Here is a 20,669-nt window from a genome sequence, read left to right as displayed (position 1 = left end):
GTCAAATTGGTTTCCATACAACACCCAGTGCTCATCCCAAAAGGTGCCCTCCTCAATACCCATCACCCACCCTGCCCTCCCTCCCACCCCCCATCAACCCTCAGTTTGTTCTCAGTTTTTAACAGTCTCTTATGCTTTGGCTCTCTCCCACTCTAACCTCTTTTTTTTTTTTTTTCCCTTCCCCTCCCCCATGGGTTTCTGTTACGTTTCTCAGGATCCACATAAGAGTGAAACCATATGGTATCTGTCTTTCTCTGTATGGCTTATTTCACTTAGCATCACACTCTCCAGTTCCATCCACGTTGCTACAAAAGGCCATATTTCATTCTTTCTCATTGCCACGTAGTATTCCATTGTGTATATAAACCACAATTTCTTTATCCATTCATCAGTTGATGGACATTTAGGCTCTTTCCATAATTTGGCGATTGTTGAGAGTGCTGCTATAAACATTGGGGTACAAGTGCCCCTATGCATCAGTACTCCTGTATCCCTTGGATAAATTCCTAGCAGTGCTATTGCTGGGTTATAGGGTAGGTCTATTTTTAATTTTCTGAGGAACCTCCACACTGCTTTCCAGAGCGGCTGCACCAATTTGCATTCCCACCAACAGTGCAAGAGGGTTCCCTCTGAAATAAAATAATGTGTAGTCTCCTGATGTCTTCATTTTGGCCACTCTGACAGATACCACCTCACGCCAGTCAGAGTGGCCAAAATGAAGAAATCAGGAGACTACACATTATTTTATTTCAGAAAATTTTAGGTGAAAAGAAGGAGCTGTATCTGGGAGCACACGACAAGAGGTGAACACAGAGCAGGAATGAGCACGTTCTGGCTGACGGGAAAGGTGGTTCAGCTTTCAGCGGGTAAGTGTAGCAGGTGGGAGTCCCACGAGAAGACAGCTCATGGCAGCATGAAAAACTACCAGCAGGTAGAGGTGAGGGCTGGCTGTGAGAACGGAGTTCAAAGACAAAACAAGCAATAAGGCAGGTCTCCAGGCTCAGAAGAACTGAAGTGTGGGTCCGTGGTAGCAAACACTCAGGAAAGGAAGATGTCAAGAACCCAGGTAATTAGCAATGGAGTATAAGCAGGGTTTTAGTCAGGGCCACCACGTGTGGCTGTGAGCTGTGTGACGCACAGGGGATGCTGTTGGCTTAAACTACCATGCGAAGGGTGCCTCCTGAATTTATACAACGAGGCAGGAAGCTGTTGCAATGCAGAGATTTTACCCCAAGATCAGAGGAGATGAAAATTGACAATTCTGTTGATTATCATCACTAGCACCACGACTGTGACAGCTGACATTACGACAAGGTATTATACTTTACTGAACAAATTCACTGTCCTGGGAAGAATCAAAGGAGGTAGCCAGGTCAGGTACTACAATCACCATCAAAATGAGGAAACAAAGATTCAGAAATGTTCGTTGACCTGCCCAGGATCTCAAAGGTAGTCAATGGCCGAACAGGCTTGTGAACCCAAGATGTCTCCTTCTAAAACGATCTGTTCCCACTATCTCAAATTACTCAAGAGGAATGAAGATTGCTCCGTGACATTGGGGATTGGCCTGCTGAGCAAAGAGCCAACGGATCATTTTACACCTTGTATTTCTTTCACGCGAACTTTATTTTCTTATTTTTTCAAACCTAATAGGTAAACAAATTCTCCCTTAAGGAGATTTCCTGTTGTGCAACATTCAGACTCACCCTGTCCATACTGATGGCTGTTTTATTGTAGTGACTATTTGTTTAGACAGAATGTGTTACAGAAGGATTTATAGCAGCTTACAAAAACACATACGATACAAAATAAAATTGAATAAAAACTAAGGAAATGAGGACATTGAATTAGAAGGAAAATGAGTGAAGAAAAGCAAACATCCAGCCACAAATGAAGTTAGTTCACAAAATAAATAAGGCACTCAATAAAGTTCCCTATGTTTGCTAAAGGTGGACTGCAAATTTGGCTCTCAGCTTTTCAGCAGGAAGAGAAAGAAGGAAACATGATTCACAGCACTTGAAAGATATAATTATAAGCCAACCAGTGGCTCAGGAGAAATACAAGTATTCTTGGTACTAAGACTGAAAAGTTAGATTTTCCATTGTTCCATATAATGCTAATAATAGCAGCCAATTTTTATAAGGATCTTACCATGTGTCGGGCATGCTTCTAAGTGCTTTGAATGCTTTGTATCATTCAATTGCCACGAAAATTCCACAGGATGGATTCTATTAGTAATTACTTTTTTACAATTAAGGAAACTAAACTACAAAGATGATAAGTAAGCCTCTGAAAACACACACACACACACACACACACACACACACACACACACACACACAATTAGTAAGTGCCTGATTTGGGATTCCAACACAGTTCTGCCAACTCCAAAGTTATTCTTTTACCATGTGACTTCCATTTAGGAACTATACCTTGATTCAGTCCCTAAGTATCCCTGAAGATCTAAGAGAATCCCTCAAGATCCAACATTCTGTAGTTTCAACCATGTTCTCTCTACTACAGAACTTTGTTTTTTTCACTGCACTTGTTACCATCTGCTTTCTTACTTTATTATCTTTCTCCTAACAGAATGTGAACTGTGTAGCTGCAATGATCTTATCTTTTCAATCTTCTATCCCTAGTCTGCTTTTCTGCCTAAAACATAGGAGGCATGCAATAATATTTTTGAGTAAATGAATGTTTCAAGGAACAAGGAGTAGGTGTCCATTTAACATGCTTCCATGTCTGAAAATCCACTTGCCCCTGCTTATTCTTAGCCTCTTACACATATTACTCACATATTCTTCCCTAGTCTCCATGACTTATACTAGTTACCAAAAATTTCCTGGACCCTATAATTTGGCTATATTCCGTAATCTACCTTGGCATGGAGTTAATTTTATTCACTTGAATAAAAAGATTTAATTTTATTTAAATACAGACATGTATTTATACATATAAATACATGTATTTATTTATAATAAATTACAATTTAGAAAATTATTCCTAAGAATATAGATGTCACCATCACGTGTCACACATGAGGAAATTTTTAAATTTTTATTTATTTGTCCATAAACAATGACTGCTGATTTTTAAAAGTATACATTCAAAGAATGTAAGGCCTTGTGACCTGTTCAACATAGATTTTGGTATTGTTGCCCAATATTTCCTATTTAAAAAACAGACCACTTCTAAAACAGAGAGAAAACAACCTGTGCTTAAGGGACAAAAAACCAACATGAACTTGTTCTGGTGAAATACCTAATTCCAGTTACCATGTTTTCAGCAGGAAAAATAATCAAATTGTTAAACAATGCAGCTTCACTAGGTTTGTAATGGGAGCATGAGATGATTAAGGTTTTTTTGTTTGTTTCTTTGTTTGTTTTAACTACAGACACACAAACACCCAAAATATTCAGAATAATTGATTGGATGACATTAATAAATACAATTCAGGAAATCCCGGAGTAAGGCAGATTCTTAGCCCTAATTGTCTTGATGCATATTCTCAGCCTTCTCTAAATCTTTCAGGATTTCTTGGAATTTGTATCACATGGCTGTCATTTCCAGAGAGGAGGACAAACAAATCTCACAAACACATCTCTTCCTGCAGTCTTGGAAACTGACTGTGAACATATGGCCTATCCCTCAAAGGGGGTCTTTTTCTTTCTTTTTCTTTGAAGTTACCTGTTGCTAACTTATTGTTTTAGTAAAAAGACTAAATCATATGAAAGTGTAGGCTGAATTGACAGACATGTAAAGTTGATGATGTGCTCTTGACTTATTTTTCTGAACTCGAATAGTCGAAATGTGGCACACAGGTAATCAAAGAAACAATTTGGGATAAGAATAATGGCTGGATTATACTTTCATACTTTATTCTATTTTTTAAGTTTATTTACTTCTTTTGAGAGAGAGAGAGAGAGAGAGAGAGAGCAGGGGAGGGGCAGAGACAGAAAAAGAGAGAAAATCCCAATCAGGCTCTGCACTGTCAGCACAGAGCCTGATGCGGGGCTTGATCCCATGAACTGTAAGATCATGACCTGAGTTGAAATCAAGAGTTGGATGCTTAACCTACTGAGCCACCCAGGAGCCCCATAATTTCATACTTAAAAAAAATTTGGCAAATATTAAAGTACAAGATTATGACCAATCTCCTTATAAAAAGACAATGATAAATGGCTACAGTGATGTGATATTGTGATTTATAATAACAACAACAAAAAATCATTTTGGTCTTCCTCCACAGTTCCCGGCACAAAGCTCCTAAAACCATGGCAGTTTCCTTTCTGACAGCAATAGGGGCATCTTTTGTCATACTATTTAGTGTTGTTCCCAGTTCCTAAAATAACTCCAAAGCCATAAAGTTGAAATGGGTGTTTTTCCTTATTCACAATAAGCCCTTTCAACCACACTTGAGTTGATATTAATGGGGTGACTTTTGGAACCCCCCTAAAGATGGGGGGGTGGTCAGGTGGCCAACGGAACCAGCCAAGTGATTAAAGGCACAGAGCTTTGAGTCCCACCCCTCAACCTCTGGGAAGGGGAGGGGAGCTGGAGGCTGAATAATCATCAATGACCATGATTCACTGAATCATGGCTACATAATGAAGGCTCTGTAAAAACACAAAAGAGCAGCGTTCGGAGAGTTTTCAGGTTGGTGAACACGTGGTGGTGCTGGCAGAATGGCACACCCAGAGAGGACATGGGGGCTCTGCACACCTTCCCTCATAGCCTGCCCTATGCATCCCTTCCATACGCCTGGTCCTGAGTCACAATAGCCTTTCTAATAAACTGCCACTCTAGTAAGTGAAAGGATCTGATTCTGTTTCCAAATAGATAGTGTCAGAACTGAGTAGAGGAGAAACACAGGAGCAATTTTCCCTTTACATTTTGGTATAAGTAGTGGGCTTTGCTAGAACAGTCTTGGTCCATGGAAACATGGGGTTTACAAGAGAAAGGATGACAGGGTGGGGGGTGAAGGACCTTTGATTCCTGCGGGGTCAGGTGGTCACTCCTACTATGAAGCAACAGCTGTGTTACACTCAGTTACTAAAGGTAAAAGTTCTGGAGAAGTAAGCTTTGTAACTTTGCTCAGGGAGAGAACCTTCCAAAGACTTTTAGCTCCTGTGTTTACCTCAAACAAGAGAAATGAACAAATTGTTTCTACCGTCTGAACTATAGAGATCAAGTGGAGGGAACTGAGGCATTTGCTAAATAGTATCAAACCCATCATGCACAGGCAGGGAGGGTCAGATGCTCAGAAAGCATAATATAATTATCCATTAGCAGTTAGATATTAAAGTGAAGCATTTTATAGTAACAACAACAAAACAAGCAAAAAACTAAGCATGATTCATAGTATTTATGATTAGAGGGAAACAGAGAAAGAAGGAAGAAAAGAAGGAAAAAGGGACAAAAGTCACTCACAGAAAGTATAAGAGAACGGTTCTCAACAATCGTAAAACGAAAGCACAATTTTTACAGAGATCTGACAAGTATATATTTGCTCCAAAGCAAAGATACCCTCTTTGTTCACCTGAAGACCCCATTTGTTTTTACACTGTTGTGGAAATTTTAGATTAAAAAAGAGTTTTTAGGTTCCAACATAAAGACACACAGCACCTTCCACCTTCCTCAATGAAAAACACTGAAATACAACTTTTTATTTGTTTTTAACAGAACATCCTCTTTTTTGTCCTGCTAACTTCCTTGACTGCTTTAAATATTTCCCTTGCTTTACACTTAAGGTTTATAGAACATAAATAATCTGGCCAAGGGAAAGAAAAAACAGACCCCATATTGCAATTGTATATAGAGTTCATAAAGAAAGACGTTTCCCTTAAAACAAGCTCTTAAATTCTCTTAATAATAGTAATCAGGCAGTTGAAATGAAAAGAATACTGTTTGACACAGTCAACATTTAGTTCTCCTCAAAATTAGCTGCCTTAAGCCACTGGATGTGTGGGGAATATAAGTCAATATATATAACAGTAAAATCTATCATATAATGGAATTTTTAGCAGCTGTTAAAAATGGTGCTTTTTAAAGGCAGTTAATGGTATAAGAAGATGTCCAAAATATAAACTAAGTAAAAAAAAGAACACCTGCAAGCCTTATGTATGCACATTCCATATATCTGTAAAAAAGAAAGTCTACACCTGTATATATAAAAGACTATACAGATATATATATATCAACTGACATTGTTACATAACAGTTAGTGATTATTTTTATTCCTATTTTTCCTTCTGTATATTTCTAAATATTCTGAAACTCTAAGAAAGTACATTACTTTTTGAGTTGAGACAAATATATTAGTCACTACCCAATGTCCAAGTAGTATGATAATCAATTAAAGCAGCTCTCTTAAGACTCCAGTCATCCCAATGTTGAGTCTAAATGATCCAAACAAGCAGATGCACTGAGTGGTCCAGTATCAGAACTTCACACAGACACTGCCTAAGCTTGACCTCTAGCATTTCCAGAATGTGTTCCAGAATCCTCCTTGCTGCTTTAGTAGTGATAAATGGAGAAAAGCAACAGATGGCGACAATTATGACTGTCAGGATGCCAACCTCAAGAACGAAATTTTTACTTCAAGACAATTTGCAGGGGTACAATAATATCTGGAGAATCTAGGCACAAGCTTTCCGAAATGCAAATGTTTGGGATAAAAAGAAAGGTGATTATATAAGAAGATCTGATAATTTAACATGAAGCACTTAGGTTAAGAGCAAAAATTTAACCAAATTTCTGAAGCAGATTACAGAATTTCTTTTTTCAGACTTTCTTAAAAATAAAATCTAATTTGACACCTCAATTCCTTTTTTATTATAATCTCTAGACCAGCCATCATGGATCTTTACCTTTTACTCTCTGGCTCCAACATTAACATATAGCTATCAAGGAGTATATTTTCAAAGGATGAAAATTAACATTATCATTAGCTTAAATAAAAGGTAGTCTATCAAGTTATAAATTTTCTATTGAGGAAATGTACAACATTTTCCTGAAGCAAAGCAAATGACTTGTGGTAAAATTTAAAATGTTCTGAGTTTTGAAGTCAAATTTGGACTTGTATTCTGCCTGTAGTACTTATTATTAACTGTACAACCTGGAGAAAGTTCCTGATTTGGGGTCTTCATTTCCTCATGTGTAAATTGGAAACTAATCATGAGGGTTTTCTGATGCTTGAAGGTTCATTATTGAGGTAGTTTCTTCCATGATTACCATATATGATGAAATTTCTGTGATATGGTTTCAGCACACCCTTACCTTTCCTGAAGTTCATAGGTAGAAGTATATAATAAGCAATGGCATACTGCAGAGATGCCCCAATTTTGAAGACTGTGGTAGCCAAACCCCAAGATAGTGCTCAACGATCCCAGCCTCCTGGTAATCATGGCCTCTGTAGTCCCTTCCCCATGAGAATGGGCTACACCTAGTGACTCATTTCTAAGGAACACAGTAAAGTGGAAACGGTGGTGTGTGACTTGGAGACTAGGTCATTGTGGCAGTGTGGTGTCAATCTCTCTCTCTTCACATGTGCTGGGGGAAGCCATGTCGTGCACAGCCCTGTGGAGATGTCCACGTGTTGAGGAACGGAAGTCTCCTGCCAACGCCTCATGAGTGAGCTTGGAAGTGAAGCCTTCGGCTCAGTCAAGTATGCAGAGACAAAGCCCCAGCTGGCAGCTTGACTTCAGTAACCCCTGAGGCAGAGAACTACACAGCTTCTGCTCCCAGATTCCTGACCTTCAGAAACTGTGTGAAATAATAAACATTTTGTGTTTTAAGCTGCTAAATGTTGAGGTAATACGTTGTGCAACAATAAATAACTGCTACACAGATCAAATCCAAAATGACAAAGTTGGTAAGGTCTACAGACAAAATACCGCTTTCAAGGAAGACAGAAAAGAAGTTTCTAAGATATAACTACATTTATCTGAAAATCCAGAAGAAGAGTTACACATTTTATTATTTAACAAATGTATTATTACCATGGTACATGTTTCTCTCAGGCTCTTATATTTATTCCCTCTAGGAACTTGGGATAAATGTCCCAAGGACTATATTGGAAGACATCTGAGTCACATTCCATATTACAGTAGGCTTGCGTCTTACATCCATTTAGCGTTTTGGACTTGGTATTTAGTATTTGATCCCAATACCCTTCACACAAAATAATTCATAATTTTCCCAAAGCCTATATCTGAATCACACTTTCTGTGGGTTGCCCAGCATGAGCAAGTCACTTAGCTCAGGAATGAGCCCATGCACCTGCTTCCCCTACACTCAATACAGCCTTCTTGTTCCCTGCCTTATAAGCAGTCAGCATCAAAAAGTACACAGGCTACAGTGGTTTTAACAAATCTGAGACATTCTTGAGACATAATATCATGTGTCTAGCAGATTGCACTAAATCACAGTCCTAACTGGCAAATAGTCTGGGTGTTTGGACATAGCCCAGGAACCTGAATTTTCTATTCTCTCAAAGTAAATTTGCTGCCTACTTGGGCCACTGTCAGAGAGTATAACCTTAGTCACCCATTTTGTACAAGAATCACATTCCTGAGGTCACGTTGTAAGTCCTCCTATCCTCATTACTTCTTGAAGGGGCTATTGTGTCTTAATAGAAATTGAAGTCCAGACACTCTGCTCTAGCATACATTTAACTGCCATCTGACATCTAGTCTATCTTTGCTTGTTAACAGTGTCCCAATTTTTATTTAAGTAACCTCCCCTCCCATAAACAGCTTGTGAGTTTTTAGGGATGCTCTAGGGGGTGGAGCATGTAGTTTAGGTTTGAGATAATTAGCTTAGTTTTATCACCTGGCTGCAAGTTGTTCAGGGATGAAGTGAGTAATTAACTTAAATTGCACTAGTCATAGAGATACCCAGGATATTATTGATGGTTGTGAAAGAGTCATTCTTTTCCACTAAAAATGAACCTGCAAGGACAAAACTCCAGGAGGTTCAGGAAACCATGTGGAGATGAACAAGAGAGAACCATCTGAGAATGAAGTTACCCCAGAGGAAGCAGAGCTGGAGAATGAACCTGGCCAATTATTTGTCTTTGATCAAACCACACCTAAAGCTATATATACTACAGAAATGTTGTTACCTGAACCACAAAATTTTCTCTAGTTTGGACTGGATTCTTGTCACTTGCCACAAAATATTTCTAACTAATAAACCTTCCCTGACATGGCAGAATTTCAACAGTAGGTACAAAGGCTAAGTCCACCTTTTAGGATATTCCCTACACAAGTACAAAATTATGATTAAAACAATGTGTCTTTTAAAAAAGTGTTCAACAATTACCTGTCCACAAAACATAAAATACACTAAACATTACAAAATGTATTCACTGTGTCAAGGCTGGACCTTCTAAGCTGTTCAAATCACATCTAGAATTTACCTCTTCCCTTGTAAGATGAAACTCAAAAACTGGTCCACAGCAGAACCAAGATGAAGTGAACCATAACACAGACTCAGGATATAACTGAAAGCCAGAATTATTCAAAGCATTTGGTTTTAAGGGTCTTCTAAATCAATTGCCTGATGAAAATGTTTTCAAAGAGAGTTTGTGTCATAAAACAAGAGAATGTCTATGTGCTGGTCTGGGTGAGTGGTGAGCAAGACAAAAAGCTTTAGGAGTCTGGGAAACTCACAGAGGCCATCTAAGGCTACTGGAAACTCCCCCATCATCTTCTTATGTGCTCACAGAAGTCTTCTCTCTGCCCTAAGAACTGTCCCTATATCCTCTCTTTTCTCCTCTTTCCTTTCTTTTTTAATGTTTATTTATTTTGAGAGACAGAGAATGTGTGTGCGCACAAGCAGGGGAGGGGCAGAGAGAAAGGGAGAGAGAGAATCCCAAACAGATGAACTATGTGGAGCTCGATCCCACAAACCATGGGGTCATGACATGAGCTGAAACCAAGAGTCCAACAGTCAATCGACTGAGCCACCCAGGTGCCCCTCTCCTCCTTCTTTTCTCCTTTCCTTTATCCCTTCCCATCTTCTTCCCTCCACTTTCCTTTCTCATCCTCCTCTGCTTCCTCCTCTTCTTAGCCCTTCTCTTCCCTTTTCTTCCTTTTTATTTTCCTTCCTATGAAGACCATTCCATGAAGTAAGTCATAATGTGCCAACTTTTATATTCATTCCAAAGCCTTTCTAGTCCCAGTTTTCTCAGATTTTCCCCAGGCTAGAACATTCTTCACTCAGCAACCTATACGGACCTTGCTGAACCAGAAAAGCCTTTAGTTGGTTCCACTCTACCGTTTTCATCCATACCCCTAAGTTCTCTCCTTCCTGATGTTGGGGGCTTGCTGCCTGATGTAGGACTATGGAATTTCCAGCACATATTTGTTTAAAGCCATTGTTTTTACTCCTACTACAGCCCTGACCTTGAGGACATTCATATTCCCTCTGTATTGCATTTGTACAGAAATCCTAATAACCACATCTTAGTTGAGCTTGTGGGATGTAATTAGTATTCTTTGGGATATACATTTTAATTGTGTTGTTCTTTCCTTGTAATAAATAAACTAAAGATTTTCCTGATCATAAAAGAAAGAAAAAAAGGGAAAAAATCATTTGTGGACAAATGCTCTAATGAAATTCTTTGTGGAGACAACTGACAATCTGAGAAGGAGGAGTGACACATACATCTTCCATGTCCCTTTTAAATTTCTCATTTAGGAAGAGAAAAAGTCATATCTTCCTCTCAGTGGAAGTCTTGAAAGTTACATACACTTTTTGGAAATTGGCACTGGTGTTTTTATTCTGGCTGAAAAAAAAAACCCAATAATTTCTCTAATTCAGGAAACATACTCATGAACGCTGCTCATTTTGGTATAAATTAAGCCATAAAATAATTCTTTGCTAGCACTGCAACATTCCTCAATATATATTGTTTACATATATTGTTTTATATATGTAAACTCCTAAATAATATAATATATATATAAAACACAAATATATATATACACATACCACCTAACACTTGATGGAGTGTTGACCGTCTATTTTTTGAGTAAGCAGAACATTACTGATTTATTTAAAAATAACCCTACTTCTCTGGTTTTCCTACTAAATCACACATGCATAAGTAATGTCGATAGATTATATGAAACACTGACACTAGCAATTGTTGCAAGCTACCAAAGCCACAGCATGATTAGAGGCTAGATCACGAGAGGTTAGGGGAGGCTAATACAGCAAATTCGCCTATTGCCTCCATGTAATCATCACTCAGAAGAAAAAGCACAGCTTCTTCATGAGTCTTCAAACCACGAATAAGCTAAAAGTGAAATGACCTGCCAGAATTCCTCATTGATGTCTTTTATCCTCCATAATATTAAATTAACTAGAGAGTGCATGACATTACAAGATAGAACAAACCTCTTGAATGGCAATTCAGTGACTTCAAGAGTTGATGACTATGGGAATATGATGGTCACCAGAGGAAATATCTCCCATGAGCCCCTAGTATTAACACAGGCATATCCAGATACAGCCACATTGTTAACATCATTTGTCTTCACCGAATAGACACAGTACATGGCTTTCACCTTCAGAACATCTGTTACTCATGTAAATGTACAAAATTTGTTCGAGTACCTCAGGAGGCCAAGTGACCCACATATTTTGTAACAAGAGCTCATCTTGTGTTCTCAATTTATGATTTTTTACTGAATTACCGACATTTCCCCTCAAACATTTGCCAAGCAAAACCAGAGATTCCATTTCATCTGTCTCTTTCTGGATCCCCCAAATGACAACTGGATCATAATAAATACTCAGCGTATGCTAGTTGAAAACATCAATGAATGGATCTTTGATTTTCAAGATCAGGTAAAGCATCCTATGTGTAGAAGATAAAAAATAAAGAAAAAGAAAAAAGTTTATCAAATTTAACTACATTTGGTTCATAGAGAAGCTGTCAAAATGTAAACATGGCTTCATTCAATGATCTTGGCCTCAAAAGTCAACATATTTTATTACATTTGGGGGCAAAAAGGCAATAGCAGTCATTTAGCTACTGACTTGCAGTTTTAATGTGAATCTTCCTGTTGTGATTTTAAACTTAAGAGGGACTGTAGTCTAAACAGGGTGTCAAACTTGTATTCAAAGTATGTATTTAAACTATGATACTTCCATAAATTGGAGAACTCTGGCCTGAGCTACATACCCTGAAAATATGAGCAATGGAACCACTGCATTATCTTGATTAATAAAGGGTGATGCCTCTTCAGTGATATTAAGAATATTATCCATCAATTACTCCCAAACCATCTTATTTATTCCAGTGACAGAAAACTACCTTCCCCCTCTACTACACTTCCACCTTTCAGTAGTCTCTTCATTCATTACAATTTTAAGACAAGTGGCTAGAAGATCTTCAGTAGGTACTAATTAATTATGTAAACTGAGACTAAGCCCTGTCTGCTGAACAGATTGTCACAGAAGACAGAGGCTCAGTGCAGAGTATTACCTACTATAACTGCAAGGCTTTCCTAAAGCAATTTTTTACTCAAATATTTATTGACTGCCTACTATGTACCACATACCTTGCTGTGCACAGAGGATACAGACAAGGTTTCTTATTTCATGGGCTTACATTCAAGAGGCATCCAAGAGACAATAATCAAGTACCAAAAAAGAAAAGAAATATCAAAGAATGAGAAGCACAGTGGTAAATAATCCTTGAGATCCAGTGATAACTATTCACCATTGATTTTTTTTTTCCAAGCATCAGCCACAGAGGAAAGTATCGGCATCAGCATCAGCATCAGTTAAACAAAACACTTACCACCACAATTACATTTGCTGCAGGGATAGGAAGGTTTTCTACTTCAAGATCTTGACCAGCCATAGCCAGCAGATTGAGAGATGGGTCATACGCAGGTCTCGGAAATGCTGAATTAACAATTTGGTGGTGTTTGTTTATTTGAGCTTTAGAAGAGGAATGATAGGTATGCTTATATATCTTTTGTGGAGTTATATCCAGGCTCTTCTCAATGTCTTGTGAATGGTGATAAGTGAATACTGGCTTTCCACTCTTCTTCTGCTGAATTGCCAACACTTGATCATTATTTCTGGAAAAGCACCCTGAAATGGTGAGAAAGCAAAAAACAAAAATCAAAGACCTTATTCAGTGAGATGAGTAGAAATATCTGATAAAGAGAATTACCTGTCCTCAGGCAGCTTTGAGACTTGTGAAGAATTTAGATCGGGTGGTTTCCACCTTTTCCCCTGCTTCATTATCCCACAAATAGGACACACTTGGCTGGTCTGGAGGCATCTCAGAGACTTAGGGTGGACAGAAGTGGGTGTAGTGTGAAAAAGTCCTATTTATTAGATATTCTTACACATCTTTCAGTCCAGAACTTCCTCCTTTATCTATACTCCCAGTTCTAACATCCATTTGAGTTTCTATTCCTGGATGCCCTATCTGTTATGATTTTGATAACCATTAATGTCATGTCCAAGCCTTCCTCCCTTTAATCAATAGCCTTTAATACAACTATTTTTTATACTTATCTTGTTTGTATTATAGTTAGCAATGTATGATCTTTTTTAAATGCTTGCAGAATATTTTAAGCTGAAGGCAGAAATCTGAATATACTCAGCAACTTCTCGTTCGGTAACAATAACCATTCTCTCCTTAGTAATATGGCTGTCCAGATACCATGATACATTCACCTTTATTTCTCTGTTAGGCAAATATCCATTGACTTGTCTAACTCTTTTTCCTATTTGTCATTGGCCACAGGAAGAAATAGATAACATGTACACGTGACCCAAAAGAATATCATTAGGTCAAGCATCAGTTAGAAAAGCAAAGATCTTCTGTATAAGATGATAAGCAGAGTAAACGTATCACAAGTAATGCCACCCAGATTTTCCTTTGGTAGGTCGCGGCAACAATGAGTGGTACAAATACTATCCTTAGAAAATGACCTACCTCTTTTATAAAAGTTCTGGGGTGCCTAGAATTCTCATTGAATATTTATAGTAGAGGAATTGCTAGTTTTTACAGCTTTTGCCCTCCATCAAGCTTTTTGTGACCAGCATATATTTCTATCATCTTCAGCAATTCTGTCTTACCAACATGCTTTCAACTTTCACTTAGGGATATAAAGACAGGTTATTTTTAGTTGGCTTAAGTGCTTTCTTCCATGACATAACACTTTGGGAATCATCTTTGGGTACCAGTGACTTTAGCCTTTCATATTATTCAAATCACAATTATATTTCATGTGAATTCTGAAATAGTAATATATACCAATTGTATCTTCAATCTTGAGTTTGCTAAATATACTAAAAGCTTTTAAAAAGCAATCAAGCTACCATAATTTTCCAAAGATGATGATTGGGCAGTGATGACCTTGAAATAATTGTTTCTCTGACAAGAGATCCTCAGATTTGGAAATGAAAATGTCTTTAGGAACATATATAATATTATGAAATTCAGAACAGGGTACTTCAATGTTATTATTCTTGCAGTGTTTTATTAATGGAGATTGGTGCTAAAATGTTTTAGATGTATATTGACTTTCTGACCACAAGACGTCCATTTAGAATTTTATTGAAAGTAATTTACTCAATAATATTATAGTGTCCTGGAAGTTTCTATACTTCTGAAAAGTGAACACTTTTCTCCCTCCCCTCTATGAGAACTGAATCTAATATTGTGAAATGCAACAAAGAAGTGGTCAACTTGGAGTTAAGAAATAAAATGGGCATACTATTTTTATCTTAGTTGGCTTTTTTAATACTCCTCTTTTAAATATGGTCTCTTGTTTTGGGAAAGGCATACTGTATGCTTGAATGAATTTGGGTTTCTCACGTGACAGACTGGCCCTCCTACCAAAAAAAAGGTTTCTATAATGTTTGGTAGCATGAAAACTATACCTGCCACGATAGCGCCATTGAAATAGGCATGTTAATAAGGATTAACATGCAAAAAAAGACAGGTTTAGGAAGACTCAGAAAGTAAAAGATAAAATAGTGGGGAGTGGAGAATTTCAATAAGAAAGAAAGAAGCAGCTTAAAAGATCAGAGAATGTAGATTTATGATGAGAGATGAATATAGAACTGAGAAAGTTACACAATTATGTTCAATCTTTCTTTATATACGCTATCAATCTTAGCAAACCTTGTCAGAGCCACTTTACTTAAATAAGATAGGTGAGTCTAACAAATCTCTCTTGTGCTAAAACTGGCCTACAAGGAAAGGTGAAAAAATCTAATTTTGTGAGTAATTGTAACACAATTAAAATTTCCCAGCCTTGTCCAGCTGTGTATGTGAAAAGACTTACTCCTGCCCTGTCCTTAAGTAACAAGAACAAAGTAGGCAGCATAATATTAGGAGTCCCACTATAACCATCAGGTAGGAAAAAGTTTTTCAAAGTGTTGTGCTTAGTTTCCCGCAACAGAATCACCTGGGATATTCAGATGCAGAGTCCTAGATCCCAGCCTAGAACGGCCATGGCAGAATCTCTGGCGATGTAGCCTAGGAATTTGGATTTATAACTAAATTCTTCTCACATTCAAACTCTGAAGCTGAGGCCCACTGACCTAGTCTCTGGAACTAGCTCTGTCTTCTCTATCTTCAAATGCCACCTCTCTATTACCCCCTTCAGTTCAGCATTATGAATACACTCAAGTAAATATTTCAGTAATGTTAAGATAGAGATGCCTATTAAATATCAAACTGCTGAATTAGAAATTTAATAACTAAGTGTGTAGTTCATAGTTGGAGAGAGAAAGATGGATTTGTGACTCATCCAATACACATAAAATTTAAAGCCAAGTGACCAGATATTGATGATGAAGAAAAGACTACGGACAGAGCACTCTAGAATTCTAATATTTTGAGTCAGGGAACTGACTGAAGGAGGCAGCAAAGACAAGTGAGAATGAATGGTAATAGAATAAGAGAAAAACCAAGAAAGAGAGAAAAACTTAAGGAAATGTTTCTGAACTTGTATGTATTATAGGCACTGAAAAATCACTCTCATAGTGATGTCTCTAGAAATAAGCATATAAATGCAACTTCCACGTGTTACCATGGAAGATAAATCCCACTGAAGAACATTCATAGATTTTAAAAATTACAAAGCACACTGAGACTACTTGCATGAGAGACAGTCAGAAGATGGAGTAAGTGGGAAGATTCTCATCTAAGAAAGAGTAAATAAAAGAGAAAAATAAATGAGGCTTTAAAATAGGTTGATTTAAAACACCCAGAGATAAAAGAAGAAAATAAGAATAAGGGATTTAAGTAAAAGAGAATAAGCATGTTTCATTCCAAGCGGAAATCATAGAAACAAAAAAATAAGGTAATTGATGAAACGCAATGTATGGGTTATACAGTAGAGTAGACACCACTGAACAGAGATTTAGTAAATTGGAAAAATTTAGGTGACAATTCAGAAATCAGCACAGAGAAATTAAGAGAAGAGATGTGAAAAAGAAGGTAAGAGATTGTGGTAGACTGACTTTTCAGATGGCACTCTGTGATCCACACTTGGTATTCACATCCTTAAAATAATCCCCTCCCATTGACAGTGAGCTGGATCTCACTTTATTTATTTTTTTTATATGCACCTCTTTGTTTATTGCAGCATCATTTACAATAGTCAAGATATGGAAACAACCTAGTGTCCATCAATAGACAAACGGATAAAGAAGATATTTTTTATATACATATACATATATATATTATATTTTTTAATATACACAAATATACATAAATGGAATATTACACATAAAAAAGGATGTGATCTTGCCATTTGAGACAACATGGATGAGACCCAGAGGGTATAATATTCAGTGAAATAAGTCAGAAAGGCATGGGAATAAAAAGCACATCATAGAGAATATAGTCAACAATGTTTTAATAACGTAATAATGTGTGGTAAGTGTAGTTTCACTTATGGTGAGCATTGTACATGTGAAACTAATGTAACATCGTGTGTCTATTATACTCATATAAAAAAGATTAAAAAAAAATTTTTTTTCAACGTTTTTATTTTTGAGACAGAGAGAGACAAAGCATGAACGGGGGAGGGTCAGAGAGAGGGAGACACAGAATCCGAAACAGGCTCCAGGCTCTGAGCTGTCAGCACAGAGCCCGACGCGGGGCTTGAACTCACGGACCGCGAGATCATGACCTGAGCCGAAGTCAGCCACTCAACCGACTGAGCCACCCAGGTGCCCCTAAAAAATCTTTTTTTAGGGCGCCCTAGTGGCTCAGTCAGTTGAGCATCTGACTCTTGATTTCAGCTCAGGTCATGATCCCAGGGCTGTGGGATCGAGCCCTGCATCGGGCTCCACGCTGTGTGTGGAGCCTGCTTAAGATTCTCTTTCTCAGCTCCTCTCCCTCTGCACCTCCCCCACTCGTGTGTGTGTGTGTATGTGTGTGTGTGTGTGTGTGTGTGTGTGTGGACACGCATGTGCTCTCTCTAAATAAAAAAATGTAAAAAACAGTTTTAAGGGGGAAAAAATAAAATGGTGTCCTGGAATAGAAAGATGTGTTGTAGATGAAGTGAGGGAGATGGATGATGGTGATATTAAATACTAATTTTTAGAGATTGGAGCATTAATCTAGCAACATTTGCGAAGCTTATTTTTATTTGATGTTGCTTGCTGTTGCTGGTCTGTGTCATATATTCTTGTCATTAAATACAATATCTGAATGTAGGGAGGCTGGAGAGTCTTGGGAGTATTATACATACTAAACATCAAATGTGAGTTTGGGAATATCACTTAAAATCATATGTAATACAGTGTTTATATTTAAATATTACGTAAACTGACTTAGGAACTATAAGTGGCATTTAAATTTTATAAATAGAAACAATTTCAGATTATATGTGATTTTATAGCTTTTGATAAACGAGTGAATAAGATGGCATTTACAAATTTTTATGGCATTTTTATGGTATTTAATAAGGTTAGTTTTTGTTGACTGAAATCTTGACCATCTCTGGATTCACATATCTTTTTAAATTTGTTCATGGATTAGAATTGCAGCTCCTAATAGCAGTTTGTATCACCTGCTTAATCCCCCCCTCCTTTTTTTTTTACTTCTGTGGGGTTCTCCAGCCCACCTTCCCACTGCCTTCAGTGCCTACACCATCCTCTCTTCTCTCCCCCACTCCCTCTACGTCATTAGGGTGCTCATATCAGAGTGGTGTCCCTTCCACAGAGTTAAGGTGTCAGCCACCTTAACTTCGATTCCTACGTGTAAATACATTTTTAGTATACATCATTTTCTTGGCTAGTTTTTTTCTCAAAATAACACAGGGAGAAAAATCCTAAATGTTTTTTTATTACACTGTTTTTGGTTTACACCCTCAAAATTATTATATGATTAAAAGGTATTTGTACAGCAAAATTTTACTCCATTCATTTATTTAATCACTTGAAATATTGAGCATTTGCATGTTGTTCCTTATTTAAGTTTGTTATATAGCACTGTTCAATTTAAATAATTCATATGTGGTCTCTTGGTATGCTTTTAAAATTCACAGTGTTATCAGGAAAACAGTACATATTGAAAAATGTGATATTCCATATTGGGTTGTTCAATATAGGATTAGGTTTATAGGCAGCGTATTAAAAATTATCACTTTGAATTCCTCCTTCCCATTTATGATGGAAATAAAGTCTGTCCATTTTAGCTTTTCTATAATAACAGCTTTAAATATTACTTTAAATAAAACTTTAAATTTAAAAAAAGGCGGGCGCCTGGGTGGCGCAGTCGGTTAAGCGTCCGACTTCAGCCAGGTCACGATCTCGCAGTCCGTGAGTTCGAGGTGAGTTCGAGCCTCGCGTCAGGCTCTGGGCTGATGGCTCAGAGCCTGGAGCCTGTTTCCGATTCTGTGTCTCCCTCTCTCTCTGCCCCTCCCCCGTTCATGCTCTGTCTCTCTCTGTCCCCAAAAAAAAAAAAAAAAAAAAAAAATTTTAAAAAGGCAGCAACAAAATAATTCACTATAACCTGTAAATAATGGCAGCTCTTTTCCTGATTATTGAGATATTTATAAATGGTAATTTTGTCTCATCAAATATTCTTTTGTTTTTGGAGCACCAAGGCATTTTGGATTCTGAAGCTTTATAAGGACATGTTATTTGGGGAGTAATTGATGGCAACTTTATTGAGAACACCTATCTTATTTTACTAAGATAATACTTTTTTGACATGCAGGATTACAGTGACCCAGTTGATTCCAGTACACCACCCCTTACAAAAGAGGAAAAATGGAAATTTTGAAGGAGATGGAGTTTGTACTTCATAGTCTACTTTAAAAGGATACACTGTCTTCGTTTTCATTATACTTTCAGTACAGTTGACTTCTGAAATGTGGATTATAAACAAGTTTGAAGATTAAGAATTTGAAATGGGAATATATGATGAGAAAATACAGGAGCTAACTATTTGGTTCTTTTTCATCTATTAACAATTAGAATTTTGACACCTCAAAGTTGCACACATTTGATTCTTCAACTTCTTCACTCTAACTTTCATCCCTTTCATCCTGGCCCTGCTTCTTCACCATGAGACAGAGCTCTTTGCCATTTGTTTCAAACGTAAGAGAAAACAATAGATAAGATTTGTAACTGCTCTCTCCTCTACCTTTAATTGCACCTGTTATGGGGAGTAACCATACTACCATGTCAGAGAATGAGGTGCCTTGCTCTTTCTCCTGGTCAGTCCATCTCCTGTATACTGGATTCATCCTCTTGTTTCTCACATGGGACTTTCAGTCTACCAGCTGTCAGCACAGACACCGATGCGAGGCTTAGACCCACAAACCGTGAGATCATGACTTGAGATGAATTCGGATATTAAACCAACGGAGCCACCCAGGCACCCCTGTTCCATACTTTTCTGTTTCCTTTTACGACTCTAATACTGGATCTCACTTTAGACTTACTCTTAACCAACAGATAATGGCAAAGGTGATGGGATATTACTTTCTTGATTAGGTAAAAAAGATGTCACTTCTGTGTTGCTAGGAGACTCTCTCCTGCTGACTTTGATGAAGCAAATTGCCATGCTGGGATGTTAAGGGATCTGGTGGCAGAAAATGAGCAAGTTATCTTCTGATGGTTTCTATTTTCTCTGTGTAGAAGTGAGGCCATCTCATAAGCGAGAGGACAAAGGAGGAAAGATAGTTACATTTCAGAAAAATGGAGAAAGATTGAAACAGTTCTTGAGATAAAGTTGATCTGAGATCTGAGATATGTAGTAGGATTCCTCATCTTCACTGAGAATTCAGTGGTAACTGTCTCAGGCCCCTAAGGGATAGAGTGTCTCACAGAATGTTTAGCAAACAGCTTTTCAAAGATACTCATCTGCATTTAAAATATAAGTAGTTTGATCACAGAAACAGCATTTATGTGCAAATAGCCAGTTTTGATGGTCATAAAATTCCATGCTTTAAATTTCACTTTGGATATGACCTTGGTAATCTCTGAAGACATCTTTAACAAAGAGCAATGGATAGGGGCACCTGGGTGGCTCAGTCGGTTGAGTGTCCGACTTTGGCTCAGGTCATGATCTCACGGCTTGTGAGTTCAAGCCCCGCGTTGGGCTCTGTACTGACTGCTCAGGGCCTGGACCCTGCTTCGGATTCTGTGTCTCCCTC

The 20,669-nt window shown here is 37.7% G+C and overlaps 1 protein-coding gene across 1 annotated transcript in view; it reads right to left on the bottom strand.

Annotated features, from left to right (window-relative positions):
- The window catches only part of PTPRR (protein tyrosine phosphatase receptor type R), a 247,515-nt gene that overhangs the window by 212,143 nt on the left and 14,703 nt on the right, over positions 1–20,669 (bottom strand). The window contains exon 2 of the mRNA XM_058742040.1: positions 12,821–13,119. Within this exon, the coding sequence (XP_058598023.1) occupies positions 12,821–13,119 (299 nt within the window). The remainder of the gene's footprint in view (positions 1–12,820; positions 13,120–20,669) is intronic.

Source organism: Neofelis nebulosa, chromosome 8 (genome assembly GCF_028018385.1).
Source record: "Neofelis nebulosa isolate mNeoNeb1 chromosome 8, mNeoNeb1.pri, whole genome shotgun sequence".
NCBI classification, from domain to species: Eukaryota; Metazoa; Chordata; class Mammalia; order Carnivora; family Felidae; genus Neofelis; species Neofelis nebulosa.
The sequence above is the reverse complement of the archived record's forward strand: the minus strand, read 5'-3'. Positions and strand labels throughout refer to the sequence as shown.